The sequence below is a fragment of the Dasypus novemcinctus genome, chromosome 2 (assembly GCF_030445035.2).
Source record: "Dasypus novemcinctus isolate mDasNov1 chromosome 2, mDasNov1.1.hap2, whole genome shotgun sequence".
Classification (NCBI taxonomy): Eukaryota; Metazoa; Chordata; class Mammalia; order Cingulata; family Dasypodidae; genus Dasypus; species Dasypus novemcinctus.
The window spans coordinates 189,985,164-190,011,008 of NC_080674.1; the positions used below are offsets into that span (position 1 = coordinate 189,985,164).

The following is a 25,845-nucleotide window of genomic DNA, read 5'->3' on the forward strand; positions in this document are numbered from 1 at the left end:
GTGACACTCTTTTTGTCCCCTGCTTTAAGCCTTGGAAGCACGGGACCCTCCTCCAAAACAGCGCCCTGTCCTGGAGAAAGGGCTGGATTTGGAGCTCCCATCTCAGAGGCCAGGGGACATCCCACCCCGGCTGACCAAGGCAATGGGTAACGCGATTCCCTCTTCTCCCTGCAGGAGAGGCAGCCCACTGCTGATTGGAGTGCGGAGTAAATACAAACTCTCCACCGAACAGATCCCGATCTTATACAGGACATGTAAGTTTCTGGCAAACGCCTTGAACAATGCCAGTCTCTGGACGTACCAGCTGCTCAGTGTACGTCAGCTCCCCTAGGAGGCAAGTATGCCTTCGACGAAGAGGCGGGGCTCAGCGGGGCCGTAACTCTGAGCCCTAAAGGTTCTCTTGAATCTGAGGCTTGAGTCCCCGGTTCCCCCCCCCCCCCCACCTTTTTATTTTAAAGCTTTATGTTATGGATATTTTCAAGCCTATAAACAAGTCAAAGGAACCGCAGGTGGCTCTGTTATCTAACGACAACTGCGCCCTGATTCAGGGCTTTTATTGGGGTTTGTTTTTCTTTCTGTGACTCTCAAAGCTGTAGCAGTTTAAAGGCTCTGGCAGTGGCCCTGTGCTATTTGGGGCTCTTTTACAGGATTTGGCTGATGCAGCCAAAGCTAAAAATTGCAGATTCCTCCCACACATATTCAAAGGGGAAAATGGGCTCCTGGCTGAGTGTGATTCAAACAGAATAGTTTAATGGGCTCTGCAATTTACTAGGCAACATCGAGAATGTGAAGAACATCTGTAAAACGAGGATGAAAAGGCTGGACAGCTCCACCTGCCTTCACGCCGTGGGCGACAAAGCAGTGGAATTCTTCTTTGCTTCTGACGCCAGGTAACTAAGCCTTTTTTTTATCCCCCCTTTCTTTTCTGGGATTACCGAAGAATGGCTAAATGTCACCATTTCTCACGTACCCCCCATACGGGCTGTTTTCTCGTGGCTCAGGCCTCCCTGCCCCTCCTCCAAGGACTCCCTGTGCCTGAGCATTTTGTGGGACTGTCCTTGACAGCCCACGAGCGGTGTAAGTCACCACCTGGAGGCCAGAGGCCAGAACTACCCATGGCCGGACCAGAACATTTTCTGCCTGCACAAAAGAATTGAATCAGGGGCACGGATGTAGCTCACGTGGTTCAATCCCCAGTACCTCGGAAAAAAAAAAAAACAACCAACTCTCATTGGGGAGCAGATGTAGCTCAGTGGTGGAGCACCTGTTTCCCATGTACAAGGTCCTGGGTTCCATCCCTGGTAAGGCCGAAAAAAGAAATTTTGTCAGTTGCCAACATTTTAGAATGAGGAGATTTCACATAAATACCTCAATTTCTAGCTTTTCCAGTGTCTCCGTTTCCTAGGGCTGCCACAACACAGTACAGCAAACTGCGTGGCTTAAGCCAGCCGAAATGTGTTGTCCGACCATTCTGGGGCTAGAAATCTGAAAGCAAGGTGTCGGCAGGGTCTTGCTCCTCCTGAAACTTGTAGGGGACAAATCCTTTCTGGCTTCTGATGTTTGCCAGCCTTCCTTGGCGTTCCTTGGTGTGTAGCTGCTTCACTCCACTTTTTGAAGCCTCCATCTTCTTTCTGGTGTGTGTCTCTTTGTCCAAATTTTCTCCTCTTATCAGTCTTGGGTTAGGGCCCACCTTAGTCCAGTTTGGCCTCATCTCAACTAATCACGTTTTCAAAGACTGTTTCCAAGTAAAGTCATGTTTTCAGGACCAGGGATTATGATTGAATGTGTATTTTTTTGGTGGGGGGGGGAATGCACTTCACTCCATAATATCTGGAAAAGCCAGTCGATCTGAGCACACTGGGCTGTCTCTCCTGGGGTCCCCAATTGTCAGGGGCTGCACAGTGACGTCCCCTGTAGACTGTCAAGTACTCTCCAGATCTCCAGAGTCTTTCCCCACCCCACCTGTCTTTGTCTGAGTTCGTACCATTCCTAAACAATAATGCCAAGATTTCTTTTTTATTTTTTGCAACTTGATTCTAAAGCTTGTGTCTCATCAGTGCCTAAAAGAATTAATAAAGAAACTTGAAAATTCTGCTTCATACCCATTTTAGCACACAAAAAAAATTATATACACACACGATCACTTAGAAAAGACTGAAATACTTTCCTAGAAGAGCACTGTAACCTACCTCCTTTGTCTTTCCTTTCCAGATGAGTTTTCTCTTTCCCTTCCAGCCTCAGTCAGGGCTTGCTAAGTCTCTTAGAGCCCAGACTTCAAGACCTTTTTCAGCCCACAGTGCTTCAGCATCATACTTAACATTGATAGGTGTATTAGTCAGCCAAAGGGGTGGTGAGGTAAAATACCAGCAATCGGTTGGTTTTTATAAAGGGTATTTATTTGGGTTAGGAGCTTACAGATATCAGGCCAGAAGCATAAGTTACTGCCCCATCCCACCTCCCCCAAAGTCTATTCAACGTGCTGGAGCAAGATGGCTGCGAGGGTTCAGGCTCCCTGAGTTCCTCTGGGCTCAGCTCCTCTGTTTTCTCCACAAGGTCAGCTGTAGACTATGAGGCTCTCTAGACTCTGCCTCTCTCTACAAGGTCAGCTGTAGACTATCAGGTGAACGGCTCTGTCTCTCTCCCTGGGGTTTCTGCCATGTCTAAGGAGCTGTCTCTACTCCTCTGTGTTCTTCTCCTGGCTCAGGTCCCCTCTTCCTGGGGTTTGCTTCTCTTTCATCTGCATGCTTCCTTCCTGGGCTCCAGCTTAAGACTTGAGCATCAAACTCCAACATCAAAACTCCAACATCAGAAAACCCTCAACTCTGTCCTTTGCCATGCCCTAATGATGTGGCCCAATCAAAGCCCTAATCATAACTTAATCACGTCCAGGCACAGACTAGATTACAAACATAATCAATATCTATTTTTGGAATTCATAACCGTATCAAACTGCTATCATAGGTAAGGGCAGCGTTTCCCAAACTGTGTTCCCTAGAGCACCATTTCAACAAGATGCTAATATTATTTCAGTGACGCTAGGACACACAAAGCTTTGTAGATTTTAGCATCCCTAAGTGGCATCTTGCAATTATAATCTTCAGCAGTTTTTATTTCTCACAGGTATAAAAATAATTGTGATCTTACAATCAAGGACACTTAAAATTCAATGAAACATGGGAGATATTTCACAAAAGAGAAAAGGTTCTGTGGTCAAATGATGAGAGCTCTTGGGGTTTTAACAGTGAAAATTTTAAACATTGCATGCTGTTCATTCCTCACCCACAGGTTTCAAGTCAAATTGAGAAGTAGATGAAGATCAAAATATTAACTTTTCAATAGAAAGACTGGACTGAAGGATGTGCTTTGGATCTGTGGCCACAGTTGGGCTCTTATTACTTCTTCAGAGCTCTGGGCCATTCTACCCCAGGGAGAATTTGGGTTTGAACAGCCGACCAGCTTACCCAGAATCTGGGTCTCTCACCATTTGTGTTAGGTAACTTTGCATTAGATAAGGGCAAACTGATCCAAAAAACATAAAAGGGGCCAAATTCTCCTCGAAACTCAATTTGGGAAACACTGAACTAAAGGCACTTCCATTATAGTGGTGGTGGAGGGGGAGAAGGGTACCTGCTGCCTCCCCAACCATTTAGCAGTGTTTTCTAAAAGTGGTAGCCATTGCAATAGAAGAAGATAAAGAAATGATAGGTAGGAATGCCTGGAAGGAGGTGAAATAATTATAAGCAATATGATTCTATACTTTAAAATCCAACTGAATCAACTGAAGGCTATTAGTACTAATACTAGTAACTGATCAGAGATTTAAAATGTGTACCAAAGTTGTACACTGAGCCCCAGCAATAGCCTAACCACTAAACTGTCAGCTGAACAGGAGTCGGAGCCCATGCCAACCTTGTTTCCTTTTGTTTGTCCTCCCATGGCTGAGACACAGCAGGCTCTTAGCAAACATTTGTTGAACAAAAACAGTGATCCTATTCACCACAGTTGAAAAAAGAATTTTTAATTAAATTCCTTAGAATAAATTTGACAAAAATAGTCCAGACTCTGCTGAAACAAAAGGAGATTTGAATAAAAGGAGAGCTTAACACATTCCTCAGTAAGAAGGCTTGTTTTTTGTTGTTGTTGTTGTTGTTTTTTAAGATATTGATTCTCCTAAAATCAATCTGTTAATTTTTTACTCTACTAATTAAAATCCTCAAGATTCTTTTGTGCTTTTTCTGGTTTGGGGGACTTAAAAAAAGTGATTCTACAATGTTATGGCACATAAACAGGAAAGCCAGTATATCCTGAAAAAGAATGATGATGAGGGATGATCCTCCCCAAATAGGAAACACTCTGCTGAGCTCTCCTGGCATAGCCGCGTGGGCTGTGCTTCTTTGGATGGGCGTTGTGCTAGGGCTTTACCAGGACTGTCCCGGTTAACATTCTCGGGGAACTTCTGGTGAAGCTGCAGTGATCATCTCCCAGTTTCACAGATGTGGAACCCGAGACCTAGGGCTGAGAGGGGTCATGTGCATTACTTAAGGCCACAGGGCTGGTGAGGGACAGGCTAGGATTCCACTTTGGGCTTCTCTTATGACCATATTCTACTGCCGTCCATTTTGTAAATAAACGTAAAAATTAGATTTAAACACACACATGAATGTGCACATGCTAAGATTTAAACACACACATGAATGTGCACATGCTAATATATGTATCCAGCTTTGTCTGGAGGGCAACACACTACAATATAAGCAATATTTATCCTCTTGGTGATGGGCTCAGGTCATTTTTACTTCTTCCTCTATGTTTTCTACTTTTTGTACGATTGGATATACGCTGTTTAAGATCTTTTTTCCAGTGCAATGACTTTCCAGCCTTCCTTGTCTTTTCCCCTAGGTTTTGGCCAGAAATACCTCTCTCAGAGCCAGAGACCTTGATAGGTTTCTGTCTTTAACTTTGCATCAGGAGTTTTAAATGTTCATTTCTCTGTGAAGGGCACGTGTGGGGGTGGCATGTGGTAGAACAAGGTTTTTTTCCTTCATTGATCCATCATGTACCACTTTCCCACCTTCATGTTTTTTTTTCTATATCTATGCACCATTTGTGCTATTGATTACCTAACTTCTTTTGAATTGACCAACTTTATTAACTTAAACTTCTTCTTATAAGAAAGTTTATCTCAATCCCAAGGGAAAAGCCATTATCATTTTCCATACATAAGAAGAAACACATATTATATATATTATATATATATAATATATTCCATATTATAAGAAACACAACTCCTTATTTCATAGGATAGACTTATTATATAAGTAATTTCTTTAAAAAAAATTTATTTTCTTTCTCTCCCCTCCCCACCCCCAGTTGTCTGCTCTCTGTGTCGACTCACTGTGTGCTCTTCTGTGTCCACTTGCATTCTTGTCAGTGGCACTGGGAAACTGCATCTCTTTTTTGTTGCGTCATCTTGCTGCATCAGCTCTCTGTGTGTGTAGCACCACTCCTAGGCAGCTTGCACTTTTTTCGTGCGGGGTGGCTCTCCTTACAGGGCACACTCCTTGCACATGGCGCTCGCCTACGCAGGGGACACCCCTGTGTGGCAGGGCACTCCTTGCGTGCATCAGCACTGCACGTGGGCCAGCTCCACACGGGTCAGGAGGTCCTGGGTTTGAACCCTGGACCTCCCATGTGGTAGGCGGATGCTCTATCAGGTGAGCCAAATCTGCTTCCTTAGGTAATTTCTAATCTCTAGCTCACTCCCATTTTTTCCTTGCAATGCATTTTTGTTGCCATTTCTGTTTTTTCAGAAACTGGGTCATTTATCCTGATCAGTTTCCCACCGTCTGGATTTTGCTGCTGGCATCATGTAACATGTTCCTCTGTCCATTATATTTTCTGTACACTGGAGTTTACAGGCAGCTAGAGGCCTGATCTTATTCAGGTTTGATTTCTTTGGCAAGACTATTTCATAGGTAGTGATAGGTACTTTCATCTGGAGGCACGTAATGTCTGATTGTATCTTTGTGCTCACTGTTGATTGGGGGGTCAAGTGTCACTGGCCTTATCCATCCATTATAAAATGCTCTCAACTCTTCAGCTCTTAGCTTCAGCAGCCGTTGTTGGTCACTATGACCCATTAACGAGTAGGCGTTTGTAAACTGATTATTCTAATTATGCCATCCCTTCTTTATTACCTGTATTACTTCCATAAAGAGAAACTTGCCCCCATAAATTATATGGCTCCTCTGAGAGATGATTGTGTGGAAAAGCAAGACAAATGCTTGATCCTTCATTTATTTACGATTCACAGTGATGTATTGGTTCCCTTGCCTTCTCCAAAGACGACCTTGTTTGGATCCAGATTTGAAAAATCCAGTTGTGAAAGGACATCTCTGGAATTATGGGGCAAAATGTGACATACTGGATGTATGATGATTTTAAGGAATAATTATTCATTTAGATGCGATCTTAGTGTTATAGTATGTTAAAAAAAAAAGAATCCTTATCTTTTAGAGATATATGTTAAAATATGTTAAAATATTTACAGAAAAATGATATGTGTGGGACCGGTTTCAAAATAATTCTGGAAGGAAGGGAAGAAGGTATGGGGGATATGGATAAAAGGAGCTTTCCCTTGAGTTGGTCATTTTTGAAGCTGGGTGATAGGTACATGGGAATTCATTACACCTTTGTCACACTTTTGAAATTTTCCATAGTGAAACATTTAAAACCTAAATATAATGGAATCAAGTTCTGCCATTAAATTCTAAGTACATTCTGTGGCCTATCAAAGACAGTGTAGGCACCATCCTCTTCTGTTGGAAACGGGGTTAGCAAGTATGTGAAGAGGTTTTCAAAACATATCAGCACCCAACATCAACTTTGTACTTGGACATAATTAATCAGAAGGATTTTAAGAGAATTGGAAAGTGAACTCTTTCTCATGTGCACATCTATGGTTTTTTAAAAAAGATTTATTTATGTATTTATTTCTCCCCGCCCCCCCCCCAGTTGTCTGTTCTCTGTGTCTATTTGCTGCGTCTTCTTTGTCCGCTTCTGTTGTTGTCAGCGGCATGGGAATCTGTATCTCTCTTTGTTGCGTCATCTTGTTGTGTCAGCTCTCGGTGTGTGTGGGGCCATTCCTGGGCAGGCTGCACTTTCTTTTGCGCTCAGCGGCTCTCCTTACAGGGCGCACTCCTTGTGCGTGGGGCTCCCCTACGCGGGGGACACCCCTGCATGGCAGGGCACTCCTTGCGCACATCAGCACTGCACATGGGCCAGCTCCACACGGGTCAAGGAGGCCCAGGGTTTGAACCGCAGACCTCCCATGTGGCAGACAGACACCCTAACCACTGGGCCAAGTCCGCTTTCCTACATCTATGTTTTTACTGTGGTGTCTCTGGCCCTCCTAAAAAGCCATCCAGTGCTGCTAATACGGGCCCAACACCTTAGGACAGAGTGCATGATGGCTACCTTGTAACTGCTGGGGAGACCTCATCTAGACACCTGTGCTTTCCTTGCTCCAGTGCCATCATAGAACACACCAACCGGGTCATCTTCCTTGAGGACGATGACATCGCAGCAGTGGCGGACGGGAAGCTCTCCATTCACCGGGTCAAGCGTGCGGCTAGCGATGACCCCTCTCGAGCCATCCAGACCTTGCAGATGGAACTGCAGCAGATCATGAAAGGCAGGTATCCTGAGATTCTGTGTGTAGCAGCCTCGGGGACAGGTGCTCGGTGGCGGAGCTCCTGGGGACACTTTCTGCCCTGCCCTGTATCAGCCGCACCCCTCCAGCCCACCACGGCACCCACGCTGGCCGTGCAGGTAGTCTGTGGTCCACACAGCTACGGGGACATCGGCATGCTGACCTGGCACCTTTAAGGGGGACATATATCTCTACCCAGTGCCAGGCGCCCCCTTCCTTGACCTGACGCCAGCCCATCAACTGCCTCCCTTTACCGACTCTCAGAAACACATTCCTATGCCTCTGGGTGTCATTTCTTCTCTGGGAGGGAGGTCTTCGGGAATCATGGGGGTCAGCGAGAAAGTCTATCTGAACCCACCACTCTTGAGCCCCGGCAACCTCTTCTCTGCAGCGCAGGATGAGTCAACTGTTCAGGGCACGAATCCACCCCGTTCTCCCTCTGCACTGAACCTGCCAATGGCTCCTGCTGTTCTTATAATAAAGCCCTGACTCCCGACCCTGGCTTGCCAATGCCTGGGAGCCTGGCCGCCACCTCGCTCCATGCTTTGCCCACCCAGCGCCGCCCCTCCCTGGCCACCGCACCGTCACGCAGGGTGGCCACTTGCTGCTCTTCTCTCAGGAACTGGCTGCCTTTGGTCATTGAGTCTCCCCTAGGACGTTACCCTCTCGGAGAACCCTTCTCTCATCCTGCATCTGCAGTGGCCCCACCCTAGCCCCCCACCCACAGCAGCCACCTCATCTCTTGTCTTATTTGCTTCAGGGTCCTCTCTGCGTAGGCAGCAGACAGCAAATGCCAGCAATGTTTGACACCACAAGTGCTTGTATATCCTAGCGCATGTTCCCCTCCATGTCCACGGAGACCACTGGAACAGCAGGGACAAAACCGCTGCTGGGAGAGGCTGTTTAATTTTTTTTAGGAGGCACTGAGGGTTGAACCTGGGACCTCATATATGGGAAGCAGGTGTTCAACCATTCGAGCTACATCTGCTCCCCCTGGGGGATCCTTTAACATCTCACAGGGCTGACTGTCCCTTTGACATCATCTGATGCCATTAAAATCAGAGCACTGGAGATGCACCTGTGGCTGGAAAGCTTTGTCGTTAGAAGCTAGGAGAGTATTTATGAAAAAGAAATTAGCCTTATTTCTTCGGGGTTGCTTAATGTATACTTCCCCTAAGTGGGTGGATTATTAGAAAGGAAAGTGTCTTACTTCCTTCCGACCTTGCTAAGGTGAGTGCAGGGCAGAATAAGTTTTATGACATACCTGGCCTCAGGCAAATCCCTCCCTTCCTCAGCCTGCAGGGACTAACACAGAAATTGGGAAAGTCAGGGCAGCTGCCCTGCTTTGCCTCTGACTTGTGCTCCTGAGCCAGGAGGTGGACACAATATCTGAAATGCAGTGGGGCTTCCATGGATCCTTTTTTTTTAAAGATTTATTTTTATTTATTTCTCTCCCCATCCCCCCCCCCCCCAGTTGTTTGTTTTCTGTATCCATTGTGCTGCGTGTTCTTCTTTATCCGCTTCTGTTGTTGTCAGCGGCACGGGAATCTGTGTCTCTTTTTGTTGTGTCATCTCGCTGTGTCAGCTCTCCATGTGTGCGGCGCCATTCCTGGGCAGGCTGCACTTTCTTTTGCGCTGGGCGGCTCTCCTTATGGGTGCACACTCCTTGCGTGTGGGCTCCCCTACGTGGGGGACACCCCTGCGTGGCAGGGCACTCCATGCGCACATCAGCACTGCACATGGGCCAGCTCCACACGGGTCAAGGAGGCCCGGGGTTTGAACCGCGGACCTCCCATGTGGTAGGCGGACGCCCTAACCACTGGGCCAAGTCCGCTTCCCTCTATGGGTCCTTAATATTAGGACCTAACAAGTCTTCGTCTTGACTCGAACGTGGGCAGTGGAAATGGAACCAGGTTAAAGCTGACCCGCCTTACTGATGTTCACGTGACCAGGTAACTTCAGCGCCTTTATGCAAAAGGAGATCTTCGAGCAGCCGGAGTCTGTTTTCAACACCATGAGGGGCCGGGTGAATTTTGAGACCAACACAGGTGAGTCCGACAGACCCCGGTGACCCCTGTTAAGATGAACGCGTGTCCCCTGTGTAAAACCAGCGTTAACGTCGCGCCCTGTGCCCCGCAGTGCTCCTGGGGGGCTTGAAGGACCACCTGAAGGAGATCCGACGGTGCCGGCGCCTCATCGTGATTGGCTGTGGGACCAGCTACCACGCGGCCGTGGCGGTCAGTGCCCGATCCCGGGCCCTGCCCAGCGCTGGGGAAAGGAGAGGCCTGGGGCGAGAGACTGCTCTTAAATTTTATCATGGGCTTGGTCCTCCAGCCTCGGCACGGCCCTTGCCCCCATGCCCGTGACCCAGCGTGAGAACTGGCCTCCAGCCCTTCCTTCCGCGGTGGAGTCCCTGGGTGCCCGAGGCCCCCCGGCCGCCCTGCAGAGGCACCCCGGGAAGCCCAGCTGCCCCCCCTCCTTAGCATCCACGGCTCCCCTTAGTCCGCGGTGGGGTCCCTGGGTGCCCGAGGCCCCCCAGCCGCCCTGCAGAGGCACCCCAGGAAGCCCAGCTGCCCCCTCCCTAGCATCCACGACTCCCCTTAGTCCGCGGTGGGGTCCCTGGGTGCCCGAGGACCCCCAGCCGCCCTGCAGAGGCACCCCAGGAAGCTGCCCCCCCTCCTTAGCATCCACGACTCCCCTTAGTCCGCGGTGGGGTCCCTGGGTGCCCGAGGCCCCCCGGCTGCCCTGCAGAGGCACCCCGGGAAGCTGCCCCCCTCCTTAGCATCCACGGCCCCCTTAGTCCGCGGTGGGGTCCCTGGGTGCCCGAGGCCCCCCGGCCGCCCTGCAGAGGCACCCCGGGAAGCTGCCCCCTCCCTAGCATCCATGGCCCCCCTTAGTCCTGATCCTTGCCGGCTTCAGACGCGGCAGGTGCTGGAGGAACTGACGGAGCTCCCGGTGATGGTGGAGCTTGCCAGCGACTTTCTGGACAGGAACACGCCCGTGTTCAGGGACGACGTGTGCTTCTTCATAAGCCAGTCAGGTGAGGGCTCTGCACGCGGAGCTGCCGCGCAGCCGGGCTGGGTGGCGCTGTCGTGGCTCTGCCCCGGCCCCACGGCCCCTCCCGCCTCCTGCCCTTACAAGGCAGAGTGTCAGCGCCGACGCCGAGGCGCGCGGGAAGGTGTGCTGGATTTTAACATGGCAGAGGAGAAACAAACCTCCCTCAAGGTTCTCCCAGATTGAGAGCCAAGCGTGGTGCAAGCGGACGTCCGGGTTGCCTTGGGAGACTGGGTGCTGTTGGCTGGGTGCTGGGTGCAGTGCCCACACTGCCCAGGAGGGGGGCAGAATAGGGACGTGCTGCTTGAGCGTGGGGCTCATGGCATGCTCCAGGGCTAAGCTGGACAGCCCGGTCGCTTCTCAGCCCTGGGCGTGGGCAGAATGGACAGGCTGGGAAGGGCAGCGGACCCCGGAGGTGATCCACGGCCAAATGTACGGAGTCCTCAACAGCTCTAGGAGGCTCCTGGAAATGTCTGAATTATGAAGAATTCCAAACCTTGAAAAAGATAGAGTCACACCAAGTACCCTCACCTACCTGTCACCTAGTATCAGCAGTTATCACCTGTGTCATCCAAAACCCCACCAGCCCCTCCTCTCCACTGGGTGTGTTTTTAAAATATAATAATAATAAACTTTATTTTTTTTTGGAAAAGTTATATCAAAAGTTTAGGGGATTCCCATACACCCCAACCCTTGCTCTCCTACGTTTTCCCCTATTAATAATATCTTACGTTAGTGTGGTACACTTGGTACAGTTGAGCTGATATGGACGCATTGCTATTACGCGTTTGCAGTATGGTTTACACTTTGCGCTGTAAAGTTTTATAGGCTTTGACAAAATGTACAATGGCCTGTATATGTCATTGCAATATGCAGAGCCCTTCCAATGTCCCCAAAATGCCCCATGGTACACCTATTCTTCCCTCCCCCTCTCCTCAAAACCTCTGCTGACCACTATCTTTATATCAATGTTACAAGTCCTTCTATTAGTACAGTAAGTCTACTTTGGTCTGTGTGGTTGCATCCCCCTTATGTGTTGTTCATTCCTTAATCTCGAGGAATTTGGGATGATGATGTCCACCTCTGCTTAAATCGAGAGGGGGCTTAGATCTTATGGGGAAGGTGGAAGGAACTGTTTTGCTTACACTTGTAGATAGTCTTTGTTTTTTGAGATGGGACTTGTCATTTGGTTAGTTGTCCTGGGCGAGTTTGAAGAACTGGAGAATAGGTGTTGGCTTCAACTCTGCTGAGATTCAGGGCTCAACCAGCACATGAACAGACATATATTACAAAATAAGGTCTGCTGATGGGGTGGTGTGCCTTGCCTATAGTGTCGGGATGGCTCCAGGATCTCAGCAGCACTCCTGTTTGAGGCTTTGTTTACAGTGGCAGTTAGTGAGATCTGCCTGAGACTTGCATAAGTGTGACCTCTGAAATGACCTGACTCACTTTGAAATCTCTTAGCTGTAAAAACCCTTTTGTACTTAATGTTTTCCCCCCTTTGCTCAAGGTCTTTTTCCAAATGTGCTTGGTAGTAATCCCTCGGTGCCAGGGAGGCTCATCCCCAGGAATCTCGTCCCACATTGGGGGGAAGGTTCCACTGGGTTATTTTAAAACCAATCCTAGATATCATGTAATCATACATACTTCAGATTGTATCTCTAACTGATTAGGCTCTTAAACAGGAAAAAACAGTGCTAGTGAGCACTAAAAAAAATGTAATGCCCTACTATCTACAGGGATTTTTAATCCTGCTTCCACTTTGAATTTTTAAAACCATTTCCATTTTGATGACAAACTAAAAACAAAACAGACAAGCCCAGCATCTGACCAACCCCCAGGCAGCCAGAGGCTGCCCCGTCACTCCAGTGGCCACGCTGGCATCTGTGCCTACCGCCCCTCAGAGCCTGAAGATAATTTGTGAATTGTGGGAAGCCACTAACAGGACAGAGGTGGATTTAAGGTGAAAACGATGCCTGGCAGCTCCTGAGTGTCTACAGAGAAGGAGTTTAAGATTTCATTTTGTTTAGCCCTTTACGTAAGGTTGAAAAAAATAAACACATTGGGGGCAGGTAGGGAATGAGCAGCCTCCAGCTGTCCTCCTCCCTGCCTCCCTGCCCACCCCACCGATGGGGCTGAGGGAATGCCCAGTGACACCCAGTGTGCTGGGCCCGGAAGCCCGAAGAGAAAAAGAAAATGGGGAAAAGGGCTAGGTCTGGCACAGCCAGGGGCCATGGACAGAACAGCCTCGCAAGCTGGGCGTGTTCACTCGAAAGATTTTTATTTCCCAGTTTGGCTTGTATTTAATTTGTTTGCTTATTTTAGCTTGAGTTCTTTAGTCTGCGTGAGTCGATGCGTCAATCTACTGAATCAGCTCTGTTAGAAAAAAGAAGGAGTCTACCCTGGGAAGCTGCCAGAAGTGTTTTTATTTAAAACAAGATCCACTTGAGGAAAAAGGAGTTGGGAGCACTCGTGCTTTTGAAATGTTAAGTCTTGACAGGTCTGAATAAGGCCGCTGGGTCGTGGAAAGCCGATTTGGAGCCAGGCACACCTGGGTTCACACTGATCTAAGCCCCCTCACGACTGTCCCCCGCCAGCTACGTGGTCTTGAGTGACGCAATGATTTCCCATCTCAGAGCTCCTCAGGGGAAATTATCGTAGGTGCACCTCCAGTATATTTACGAGACTTAAGTGAAACAGTGGGTGAGAAAGTGCTTACATAACCCATAACTAAATCTTGAATCAAAGAGAAAAAAAAATTGTTAAGGAGGTACTGAGGATTGAACCCGGGGCCTTGTAGATGCAAAGCAGGTGCTCAACCACTGAGCTACACCTACTCCCCAAGAAAAAAAATTTTAAGCATACATTTTCCTTTCTGAGTAAATTAGTAGAAGGGGAGTGTATTCATTTCCTATAACCTCCATTCCAAAATACCCCAAATTGCGTGGCTTAAAACAACAGACACGTATTCTCTCGCAGTTATGAAGGCTAGAGGTCTGAAATCGGGGTGTCGGCAGGGCTGTGTTCTCGCTGAACGCTCGGGGAAGACTCTGTTGCGTGCTCTTTGCTGGCTTCTGGTGGCCGCAGGCATTCCTTGGCTTGGGGCTCCATCCCTCTGGTCTCTCTCCATCTTCACCTTGGCTGTCTTCTGTCTGCCTGGCTCCAATTCACGTCTTCTTATCAGGACTGGGTCCTACTGGATTAGGGCCCACCCTCACCCAGTTTGGCCTTAGTTTAACTAATCCCATCTTCAGAGATGCTATTTGCAGGCACAAATAAGCTAGACATAAGAGGATGAGGACTGCATGGTCTCACTGGTATAAACTTAACACGTGAGTAGGCTTATGGGCGTGTTGTGTGAAGTGTAGGTTGGCGGGAGATGGGCTGTGGGATGAGAAGGGGTAGATGATGCTGGGTGGACGGAGGATGTGGAAGAAGGTCAACTGTAAATATGTGGTAACAGCTGGACTTGAGGGTAACACACGATAGTGACTGTAGCAAACACTGTTGATTTATGGACGTGATTGTGGCTGAACGAATAATCTAGGGAGGTTAATGTTAGTTGAAGGACAGCTGGAGGATAATATAGGGAATGTATTCAATGTTTTTGGCAGTAGATGAGGATTCTGGTTAATGGTATAAATATAGGAATATTCTACTGCAAGGGGTGTGGTGATACATGGGAAAAATATAACTAATTTGTAGAGTATAGTGAGCAACAACATTGTAATGTTTTTGTAGCAAGAACCAATGGTACTATATTAATGCTAAAGGCATAAAATTTTTTAAAAAAGAATATGGGGTTTGGTTTTTGTGAGATACCAAAGCATTTTTTGGTTTTGTGAGATACCAAAGATACTAAGCATTTTTTCTCTTCATTTTTTTCAATAATAAGGAGACCTCGACTATGTCCCTTAACTAATCTGGGTTCATCTGCGTATCTTCCTGAGTCTTAGGGGAACAACGGAGCTAGTAGTTGGAATTAGATGAGGCAAAGGTGCCTGGACAGAACTTGTTAGGAGTAATGCTTTCATAGCTGGTTGAGCTGCCTTCTTCTGTTTTGTCGTTGTTGTTTTAATTTGAAATAAACTTGCAGTTTTTTTTTAAAGATACTATTTCCAAACAGGGTCACTCTCAGCACTCGGGTTAGGCGTGGAACGTCTCTCTCTGGGGCGGGGCACAGCCCGTCCCCTGGCACGGGGCGGGGTGGCCGCCGCGGCGTCGGCGAGCAGGCCGCTGAAGGGTCCCTCTGTGGCAGGCGAGACCGCCGACACCCTCCTGGCGCTGCGCTACTGTAAGGACCGCCGGGCGCTGACTGTGGGTGTCACCAACACCGTGGGCAGCTCCATCTCCCGGGAGACCGACTGCGGCGTCCACATCAACGCCGGCCCGGAGATCGGCGTGGCCAGCACCAAGGTAGGGCCTGCCCAGCGCCCCCTTCCTGGGCGGAGGAGGGTCTCCGCGGAGCCAATGGCCAGGCAGGGGGTGAGGGCGCCCCGGAGCCCGCCCTCCGCAGGGGGCGCATTCCCTGCTCCTTTCTGTCCACAGGCTTACACCAGCCAGTTCATCTCCCTGGTAATGTTTGGTTTGATGATGTCCGAGGACAGAATTTCGTTACAAAACAGGAGGCAAGAGATCATCCGCGGCCTGCGGTCGCTGCCCGGTACGTTGGAGAGCCGTGCTTTCCTTCTTTCCAAATCCAGCAGACCGCTCTCGTTGTATCTGGCGGGAGGTGGTGCCGGTTGCAGGGCCTGGGTCTCCAAGCGTTCATCCATTAGCTCACGCATCCATTCACCGTGCCTGTGCCCAGGACCAGTCACTTGCCCCACTCTGCAGTATCCTGGGACTGCCAAGATTAGCAGCAGCTCCAGCCCTTCAGGCACTGGCATGCCAGGGAGGGAGAGAGACCGCATAGGTTTTCTTTGTGCAGCCCTGAGAGTCTGAAGTCAATCGGATCTTACCCCACAGCTGATATGGAGTGAGTCCTTGGGGCGGGATGGTCAAGGGGTGGCTCCTGCCAGAGATGGGGTGGACACTGGGTCCTCCCCAAGAGTAGCTCAAACCCCAAAGAAGATGGGGGGCAGGAAGGAGTTGATTAAAGATGGCCAATGCAAGGCCGAGGGGTCTGGGTCTGGCAAGACGTGCTGAAAAGCTGTTGAAGTAATAAGTGAACCTTACATTAAGCCAAGTAATAACCATGCAAAACCAGGACTCTCTTCTAATGTGTGAGTCAGCGTTCTCAAGAGGTAGTCTCTGGATCCTGGGGGTCATTCACTGAATGACTAATGATGGCATATCCAGATAGAATACAAGGCCCCTTTGGTCAAAATCGTCTTCATCGTTGTTTTAGTATCTGTTGGCTGCTCAGTGTGAAATGGGTTGGGTTAAGCAATGGAAATTTAATGGCTCATGGTTTTGAGGTCAGGAAAAAAGCCCAAATGGAAGCATCATCAAGGTGATGCTTTCTTCCTAAAGGCTGATCTTCTGGGGCTGGCTGCTGGCGATCCTTGGTCCTCAGTTTGTCACATGGCAAGGCCCATGGCAGTATCTCCTGGTCTCTACTTTCTCTTCTAGGTTCCATTGACGTTCAGTTTCTGGCTGCTCCTTCCGTGACTTTCTCTGCCTCTGTCTGAATTTCTTTCTCTTATAAAGGACTCCAGTAACAGGATTAAGACCCATCCTGGTTGAGGTGGGCCACTCCTTAAATGAAGTAGCCTCATCAAAAGGCCCTGCGTACAATGGGTTCACACCCGCAGGAACGGATTAGGTTTGAGAACATGTTTTTTCTGGTGTACAGACAGTGCCAAACCACCACAATCACAATATGTTATTTATCATAAATAAGATGTGGGCTCTTTTTGCCTTTTTCATTACGCTGACATTTGCAAAAGCAATGGTGGATGAAACTGGCTCCTGAGCCTAACTCAGAATCCTAGCCCCTGCTTCTCCGTAGCCGTTGTGCTCTTTCCCACCACACATTCAGTTTCACGTAGGAATATCCTGGATGACGTGGTAACAATTATTCATCTTATTAAATTGCAACACTTTCAATGCATAAAGCTTTGCTGCTGCATAAAAGGATAGTCATTTCAATGAAATGCTTGCTAGCGGATTGCTGGAGTACCAAGCTAATTTGGGTATTTGACCAGCATTCTTTCAAAAATGAACAAAGTTAGCACATCAATTTGAAAAAAACTGCCAGTACATGGTGACAATGATGACATTTGACCTTTCAAGCAAATTTTATTATTCTCAAAAACTTTCATCTGTCACCATGAGCTTGACTGCTTCCCAGCAATTAAAAACCTCCCTGAGGAGACTGTTGTGATTTCGACAAATTCCATTTTTTACAAAAACATATTTTTTATGAAATATGTGCATTTTCAGAAGATTTACAAAACCCAGTAAACTAATATTTTCCAAATGACCATTGCATAATGTTACAAAATCATGCGTGTGTAAAACATCCCTTTATAGTGCAAGATAGACTAATAAATTTTAATGGAACAAAGGAGGAAAAGTTCAGTGATGTGGTTTCAGATTCCACATTTGCAACTGCCCTTTAAGAAACTACCACTTCTTGAATTTGATGTAGTATCCAAGAAGAACTTTCACAATTATTTGAAAAGGTTATTTAAATATTCCTCACTTTTCCAACTACAAAGCTCTGTAAGGCCAGATTTTATTCATATACTTCAACCGAAGGAACCTATCACAACAGATGGAATGCAGAAACAATGTGAAAATCCAACTGTCTTTTATTAAGTCAGACATTTAAAAGATTTGCAGAAATGTAAAATAAAGCTACTCTTCTTATACTTTTTTGGAAAATATAGTAATGTAATAAGCTTATTGGTGTTATTTGAAAATGAATTAGTAGGTAAGTATTTTTAAATTTCTCATTATTTTCTAATATGGTAAATTATGTGAGATAACTCACGTAAACAAAGCTCCTGGAGATATCAATAATTTTTAAGACTGGAAAGAGGGAAACAGATGTGGCTCAATTGACTGGGCTCCTGTCTACCATATAGGAGGTCCAGGGTTCATTTCCCAGGGCCTCCTGGTGAAGGCAAGCTGGTCTGTGCAGCGAGCTGGCCTGAGCAGAGAGCTGGCCCACACAGAGTGCTGGGGCAGCAAGATGACACAACAAAAACAGACACAGAGGAGAGACAATAAGAGACACAGCAGACCAGGGAACTGAGGTGGTACAAGAGACTGAGTGACTTTCTCCCACATCGGAAGGTCCCAGGATCGGTTCCAGGTTCCACCTAAAGAGAAGAAAAACAGACACAGAAGAACACACAGAAAGCAGACAGCAAGCACAAAAACAAGAAGGGGTGGGCAGGAGAAATAAGTAAATAAAAATAAAATGATTTAAAAAAAAGACTGGAAAGGGGTTCTGAGGCCAAAATTTTGAGAACCACTGGTCCAAGTTACAATGGCTTTGTCTTGAGATGCAGCATATGGCAGGAAAGAAGGCATTTAGTTTGAAATGTCAGCTCCCTGGCTTGCCAACTGATGGTTTAGCCTTTCTGAGTTGCTTTCCTATGAAAAGAAGCTAGAAACAATAATTCCCCCTCCCCCACCTTATAGGAGCTCAGGAAATACCTAACACTGGTATGACCCCGCATCCCAAAAAATCCTGTCCAGTAACCCATTATTTTTCTATAATCTAATTTTAAAACCCTCCAACTCATGCAAGGAGGCAAGGTTGACTAAATGATGGGTTTCCAAAATCTTATTTTGTGCACCATAATTTGTCCTTAGGAAGATTTTTTTTTTTAATCAGAATCATTGGCTCATTCCTTCTCCTATGTTCTTAATTTAGAGCTGATCAAGGAAGTGCTATCGCTGGACGAGAAGATCCACGACCTGGCCCTGGAGCTCTACACGCAGAGGTCTCTCCTGGTCATGGGGCGTGGCTATAACTACGCCACGTGCCTGGAAGGAGCCCTGGTGAGTCAGCTCTGCTCAGTGCCCCACCTCCACCTGCCCGACACCCACCTCCACCCGCCCGACACCCACCTCCACCCGCCCGACACCACCTCCACCCGCCCGACACCACCTCCACCCGCCCGACACTCCGCCTCCACCCGCCCGACACTCCACCTCCACCTGCCCGACACCCCACCTGACACCCACCTCCACCTGCCCGATACCCACCTCCACCTGCCCGACACTCCACCTCCACCTGCCCGACACCCCACCTGACACCCACCTCCACCTGCCCGATACCCACCTCCACCTGCCCGACACCCACCTCCACCCGCCCGACACTCCACCTCCACCCGCCCGACACTCCACCTCCACCCGCCCGACACTCCATCTCCACCTGCCCGACACCCCACCTGACACCCACCTCCACCTGCCCGACACCCACCTCCACCTGCCCGACACCCACCTCCACCCGCCCGACACCACCTCCACCCGCCCGACACCACCTCCACCCGCCCGACACTCCGCCTCCACCCGCCCGACACTCCACCTCCACCTGCCCGACACCCCACCTGACACCCACCTCCACCTGCCCGATACCCACCTCCACCTGCCCGATATCCCACCTCCACCTGCCCGACACCCCACCTCCGCCCGCCTGACACCCACCTCCACCTGCCCGACACCCCACCTCCGCCCGCCTGACACCCACCTCCGCCCTGCCCGACACCCCACCTCCGCAATGCCCCTATTGCCAGATAAGGTCCCATTCCGAGGTACTGGGGGTTAGGACCTTAACATGTCTTTAGGGGAGCCCAGTTCAGTCCATAACAGCTTTCTCCGCCTCCCCATGGGGGAAAATGGTCATTCCTTTTCCACTCCCATTCCAAAGAGAATACTCTGCCTACGGGCCGCCAAGAACAGTCTGAGACTATTTCATGGGGTTGGGGGTGCAAACCAAGAGCTGCGCAAACCTCACGAGCTTCAACTTCTGCGCCCGTAGAATGGAGATTTGGTTTCTGACAGATGAAGTGAGGAGCGGGCCCGAGCTGCTTCGCAGGGGTCGCAGGAGGATGGCTGGGGGCCCTTCGGCAGCTCTGGTGGTGTGGGGGCTGGGCTGCAGCTGGCTGAGCCTGCCGGTGAAAGATGCGTATTTAGCTATGCCTCCATTTTTTTTCTGGGGAAAGAAAGGTGTTTACACAGCCACGTGTACAGATCAGTGGCCCTCCGTGGTCTCTTTGGCGCCATCACTCCAGCTGTCTTCACTGTCCAGTTGGAGCTTACTCCTTACAGCATTTCCCTGGCCCCAGTAAAGAGTTGTAGAGTTGTTGAGAAATGTTGCCTCCGACCTCCAGTTAAATGGGCTCAATCTAACGGTAACTGAACATCGATGGATCTATTTGAACATAATTTCAAATAATAGCCCTGTGTGTGTGCATGATAATTGCTTGCTAAGTAAGTCAAGCCATCCTTTTAGATGTTAACTGTCTAAAATTGGAGGGACGCTCAGTCAAATGATTGCATGGTGCCACATCTAGATAGAATGCAATGCATTTACAGATGATCACTGTGGCAGGCTACAGAGGGGACAGAGGGCAAGCCAGATCAATGCCAACTTGTCCCTCCAAACGAGTCGGCCGTGCGTGGCGTGGGGGAGGCTGCCACGCCCCTGGATAGCCCGGGATACAGAGGCTGCATGCTAAGCTTTTGTGCGTGCTCTGGACAGCAGCCAGCCCCCTCCCTGGGTCCTGACCTGGCCAGGTGCCCGTGGGGCATTCAGTGCCTGCCTGGTAGCCCTCTGCTCCCTGACTTCCAGAGGGATTTCTCCCCAGGGGGCCCTCCTTGCCATCCCGCTGACCTGCTCCAGCCCGTCCTTGGCTTCACAGGGCTATACTCCCACCTCGTTTCCCCCCAGAAAATCAAAGAAATAACGTACATGCACTCAGAAGGCATCCTGGCAGGGGAGCTGAAGCACGGGCCCCTGGCGCTAATCGACAAGCAGATGCCAGTCATCATGGTCATCATGAAGGACCCTTGCTTTGCCAAATGCCAGAACGCCCTGCAGCAGGTCACGGCCCGCCAGGTGAGTGCTCCCAGCTGAGCCGGGGCGGGGCGTCGGTCGGGGGAGAGCACCTCTCCCCTGCCTCCTGCCTCCAGCACTCTCGGCCAGCACCCGTCATGGGCTGTCGTGCCAGTGAGCTGGTATGATGGCCGCACGCCATCACCCGGCCCCCTGACGAGTCACGGCACCAAGTCGAGAGACTAGCCAGCCCACAGGCGCGCCTGCGGTGGATCCTCACGGAGGTCCCGTGACTCGAGCTGCCCTTGAGCCGCACTTGATCCTTGACTTGTCCCTGGCAAAGGGCCCTGTGGGCAGGGATTCCCACACGTGACCATCCATCTCCCGGGAGGGCTCAAGAAATTCCAGGAAGGTGGAATTCCAACCAAGCCTGCCTCACCCTGATGACCAGAAAGAGGTTATAAAACACAATCATGGGAGGTAGACATGGCTCAACTGATAGAGCGTCCGCCTACCATGTGGGAGGTCCAGGGTTTAAATCCAGGGCCTCCTGGCTCATGTGGTGAGCTGGCCTGCGCATGGCACTGCCGCGCGCAAGGAGTGCTGTGCCACGCAGGGGTGTCCCCCGCATAGGGGACCTCCACGCACAAGGAGTGCGCCCCGCATTGAGTCACCTGGCGTGAGAAAAGTGCAGCCTGCCCAGGAGTGGCACTGCACACGCAGAGAGCTGACGCAGCAAGGTGATACAGCAAAAAGAGACACAGATTCCTGGTGCCACTGAGAATACAAGTGAACACAGAAGAACACAAAGCAACAGTGGGGGGAGGGGAGGAGAGAGAAATAAATAAAATCTTAAAAAAAAACAACCACAATCGTGCCACTCCCTGCTTAAAGCCCTCTGGTGGCTTCCCACAGCAACCCAAGGCGACCCCCAAGCTTGCATTACCATCTGGCCCCGTCCCCCCACCTGCCCAGCCCTGCCTCAGAGCCTTTGTGCCGGCTGTTCCCGCAGCCCGGTATGTTCTTCCCACAAATCAGAGAGCCGGCTCCATGTCCTTCAGATTCCACTCAATCATTGTCTCTTTAGAGAAATCTTCCCAGAGCTCACCACCTTCTCCCCATCACACGACCCTGTTTCATTGCTTCTGTGGCACTGACCCGAAATTCTTCTTTATTGGTTGGTTTGTTCGTTTTATGTGGTTTTTTTATTTTATTTTATTTTATTTTATATATCTGCCCCCCCCCACCCCACCGCCTGAGCTTGCTGTCCACTCTCTGTGTCCATTCGCTGCATGTTCTTCTGTGTCTGCTTGTCTTCTTTTCTTGTCTTCTCTTTAGGAGGAACCGGGAACTGATCCTGGGACCTCCGAGGTGGGAGAGAGGCCACCTCAGCCCCCTGGTGTGCTGTCTCTCGTTGTCTTTCCTCTGTCTCTTTTTTGTTGCATCATCTTGTTGCGTCAGTTGGCAGGGCAGGCCAGCCCTCCACGGCACGGACCAGCTTCGCCTTCACCGGGAGGCCCCGGGAACCGAGCCCGGGACCCCCCATATGGGAGACGGGCGCCCAGTTGCTTGAGCCACATCTCTCTCCCTGATCTTTTTGTTTTCCACCCCTGGACTAGGAGCCCCATTAGAGTGAGGAGTGGGTCCGCTGTGCCCTTTGCAAGGCACATGGAAACTCTCGACAAAGGCAGCAGGTTGGGGATCCTCTTACCTGCTGGGAAAGACACCAAGAGACAGCAGGAAGGGAAGGGGAGGAACGACACCAGGAAACAGCAAACAGTGATAAAGGGACACCTGAGTCACAGGCATCGCCTCCCCCATAATTCCAGCAAAACCAGAGCGTTGCTGTGAACCTTGTAACAGTGTTGATGTCGGAAATGCTGCTGCTCATGAATGAATGCTTTTTTCAGAGACGACAGTCATCTTGTGATCATATCTCTCTGCTTTAGGGTCGCCCGATTATCCTTTGCTCCAAGGACGACACTGAAAGCTCCAAGTTCGCATATAAAACAATTGAGCTGCCCCCCACTGTGGACTGTCTCCAGGGGATCCTGAGTGTGATTCCACTGCAGCTCCTTTCCTTCCACCTGGCCGTTCTCCGAGGATATGACGTACGTCCACAAACCTCACCTATCTCAGTGTAGAGGGAAAAGTGGAATCCTCCAATTTTTTTTGGTGTTTTTAAAATACTTTTTGGTGGAAATATTCAAGGAGAAATAATCTCATTTAAAACAACTTTCTTTTTAAAGTAACATAGACCCCCCCAAAAAAAAGTTGGAAACTACAAAATGCATAGAGAAGACTATCATTAAACCTTGACCTCATCACCCGGAGGCAGCGTTATTAGCAAATTTAATAGAGTCCAGTCACTTTCCTGTGCATGTGGATTTTGTTTAACATCTGCAAGATGATACTGAGATTTTGTAGCCTCCTTTTATTATTATAGTACAAGTATTTCCCCACATCTCTAAAAATGTGCTGTGACAATCATTACAGAATATTCTATCACATTGATAAAATAGGGATTTTCTCAATACTTAGCCAAACTATTATTTAAGCTGTTTCTAATTTTTTATCTTCATAAATAGCACTGCAGTAAACGTCTGTGTACATACATCCTTATACCACATTTAAGATATGTCCTTGGTCTAGGAAATGATTCAACATTTCAAAACTCTTAACATATATTGCCAAATTATGTTCCAGAAAGGAACCAATTTATGATCTCATCTGGAAGTAAGAACACACAATTAATTGTGCAAAGCAATGGTAGTTTCATTACAATTTTATTTCGAGAAGCCTTTTAAAATATGAAACAATGGGAAAAATAGTATAACAAACACTTGACAGTGTTCCCATCACCCAAGATTGACATTTGCTAATATTTTGTCCTATTTGTTTCATGTTTTAAAACATCTAAATGAAAATAAGACACTGCAAATAAAGGGGAAAGCCACTTTATCAGCCATTCCCATTACTGCCCAACCCCCACCCTAAAGGAGCAAGACTCGTGGGTTTAGTGTGTATCCTTCCGAGAAAAAAATTTTAACAGCACAAATTGAGCTAGCTGTTTTTAAAAAGCACAAACCACAGTCTTTTAATGGTATTTCCCACAGCATGGCACATACCCGGTGCACAATAAATGTTGCTCGAGTAAACTAAACCTCGGTGAAGATTCCTGAGCCAGGAACCTACTTCCAAGATGCACATCTAAGATGTAGCACATTTCCAAGACCGGCAGGATTCTGAGCGGCTACTTTCTTTCATTTCAGGTTGACTTCCCCAGAAATCTGGCCAAGTCTGTGACCGTGGAATGAGAATGCGCGCGAAGGGACGGTCCAGTCTTGTCTGATCGCAGGACCTGTGCTGCCGGTGATGACGCTGAGCGGGAAGCAAAGCGGGCCTCCTGCGTGTTCTTGAGTTTGACATTCCAGTAGAGCTTGACAGCTTTGACGTGCCTTGTATACCCAAGTGCTTTTGCTTACAGCGAATACTGTTTCTCTGTGTCCTGAAGTTGCCAGAGGAGAAGGGAATCATTGTTTACACAGAGGGATCAAAGCGGACTTTTCCACTACTGTGCAATAGAGATACAGCTCTCTTCAGAGTAACTGTGAACCTTTTTGTAACCAACACTAGTTAGTTTTAACAGACAAAATATTTATAATGACGATTGTATAGCTTTTAAGTTATTTTTTTAGTGCGTGGCTTTCTGTAGCCGTGGTTAGCACCCAGATTGCGCGTCCTGGCTACGCAGGATGCCTCCTCTGGGCTGTTCCTGGAGGGTGGCACTCACCCAGACTTGAGCATAAGGCTTTGGCCTTCTGGACTCCTTCCTCCTTTCCCTTCCTCTGCAGGCTGTTCTTGAGTCCTGTCCCCTGACATCACCGAATCTCTCCGGCCATCTTTCTTTGCCTCCTCCTAAGTCCTGCCAAAACCTCAACTTCCTTCAACGTTTTCTCCTCCTCTCTGGCCAAAGTCCCTCCCACTCTCCAACTGCTTAATCCGATCCTGGTTCTTTTTGAAGCATTTTGGTCCCTGCTCCTGCCCATTGTAAAAGAGCTTGAAATATTCCCTGCGAGAGAATCGTTTCAAATGGACTGCCTTGCTCTCTGTTTAAAAGTGTCCGCCATCCAAGTACTATGCAATTTAAAGACAATAAAGAACAGAACCTTTTTTTGGTCTTGTGTGTTTGGATTTTGCTAGCCTCGTTCTGTGTACCTATTTGGATTTCAAGGGCTCCGTGGAAACTCAGAAGTGTTGGGTGGAAGCAGCCCCATTTGTAACCACTGGCCCTTGTCCACACCCTGTGACCTGCATGCTTTTAGTATAATAACTAGGACTATTTTGAAAGATACAGTAAAATGCAGGTGATTCAGGACGCCCAGCCGAGGGTCTATTGGAGGGAGTCTGCTTGAGATGGTTTCCCAAAGCCTTTTGCAAGTATAGAGGGGTGAAAGTCTCAAATTTATAATTAAAAAAATAAAAACCTGTTATAGTCTCTTAGTTTGCCAAAGGGCTGCCAATGCAAAATAGCAGAAATGGGGTGGTTTTTATAATGGGGGTTTTACTTAGGGTAAAAGCTTACAGTTCTGATGCTGTGAAGTGTCCAAATCAAGGCACCATCAGAGATTATTTCTTACCAACGTCACCTGCTGGTGAACCTGGCATCTTGCCACATGGCTGTCAGGCATATGGCAGGGCTCAGCTCCTCAGCCTTGAGCCGCTCTGTGGGCTGCTTTCCACGTCTCTAGGCTCTACTGCTTCCAGACTCCAGGACCTCTCAGCTTCTTGGGGCTTCTCTGCCTTTCTGCAGCTGCAGACAAACCTGGGGTCCTCTCTACATTTTCTTTCTCTCACTTTTTCTTTCCTGTGTATCTCTTCCTGTGTCTCTGTTTACATAAAACCCAGCAAGACCGCAGAGACTCAGCCTGCGCCACGCCTTACTGACAGTCCAATCAAAAGGACCCCACACCCATGGGAAAGGATTAGCTCAAAACATAAACTTTTTCTTTTGGGAATTCATCTTTAAACTGTCACATATAGTCCCTGATTTTATTCCAGACTGGAAAGGTGAACACCCCGGACAAAGCTCTGAAGGTTTGTGCAGTGGGAATTTAGTCTC

At 48.7% G+C, this 25,845-nt stretch overlaps 1 protein-coding gene across 1 annotated transcript in view; it reads left to right on the top strand.

Moving 5' to 3' along the window:
- Positions 1 to 24,896, top strand: part of GFPT2 (glutamine-fructose-6-phosphate transaminase 2) — a 52,365-nt gene extending 27,469 nt beyond the window's left edge. Inside the window, exons 8-19 of the mRNA XM_004456630.4 lie at positions 175 to 254; positions 773 to 890; positions 7,530 to 7,693; positions 9,664 to 9,759; positions 9,851 to 9,948; positions 10,631 to 10,751; positions 15,024 to 15,181; positions 15,314 to 15,428; positions 18,597 to 18,724; positions 20,619 to 20,786; positions 22,673 to 22,834; positions 23,996 to 24,896. Of these exons, the coding sequence (XP_004456687.2) occupies positions 175 to 254; positions 773 to 890; positions 7,530 to 7,693; positions 9,664 to 9,759; positions 9,851 to 9,948; positions 10,631 to 10,751; positions 15,024 to 15,181; positions 15,314 to 15,428; positions 18,597 to 18,724; positions 20,619 to 20,786; positions 22,673 to 22,834; positions 23,996 to 24,040 (1,453 nt within the window). The 3' untranslated portion in view covers positions 24,041 to 24,896. The remainder of the gene's footprint in view (positions 1 to 174; positions 255 to 772; positions 891 to 7,529; positions 7,694 to 9,663; positions 9,760 to 9,850; positions 9,949 to 10,630; positions 10,752 to 15,023; positions 15,182 to 15,313; positions 15,429 to 18,596; positions 18,725 to 20,618; positions 20,787 to 22,672; positions 22,835 to 23,995) is intronic.
- Positions 24,897 to 25,845: the final 949 nt, after the last annotated feature.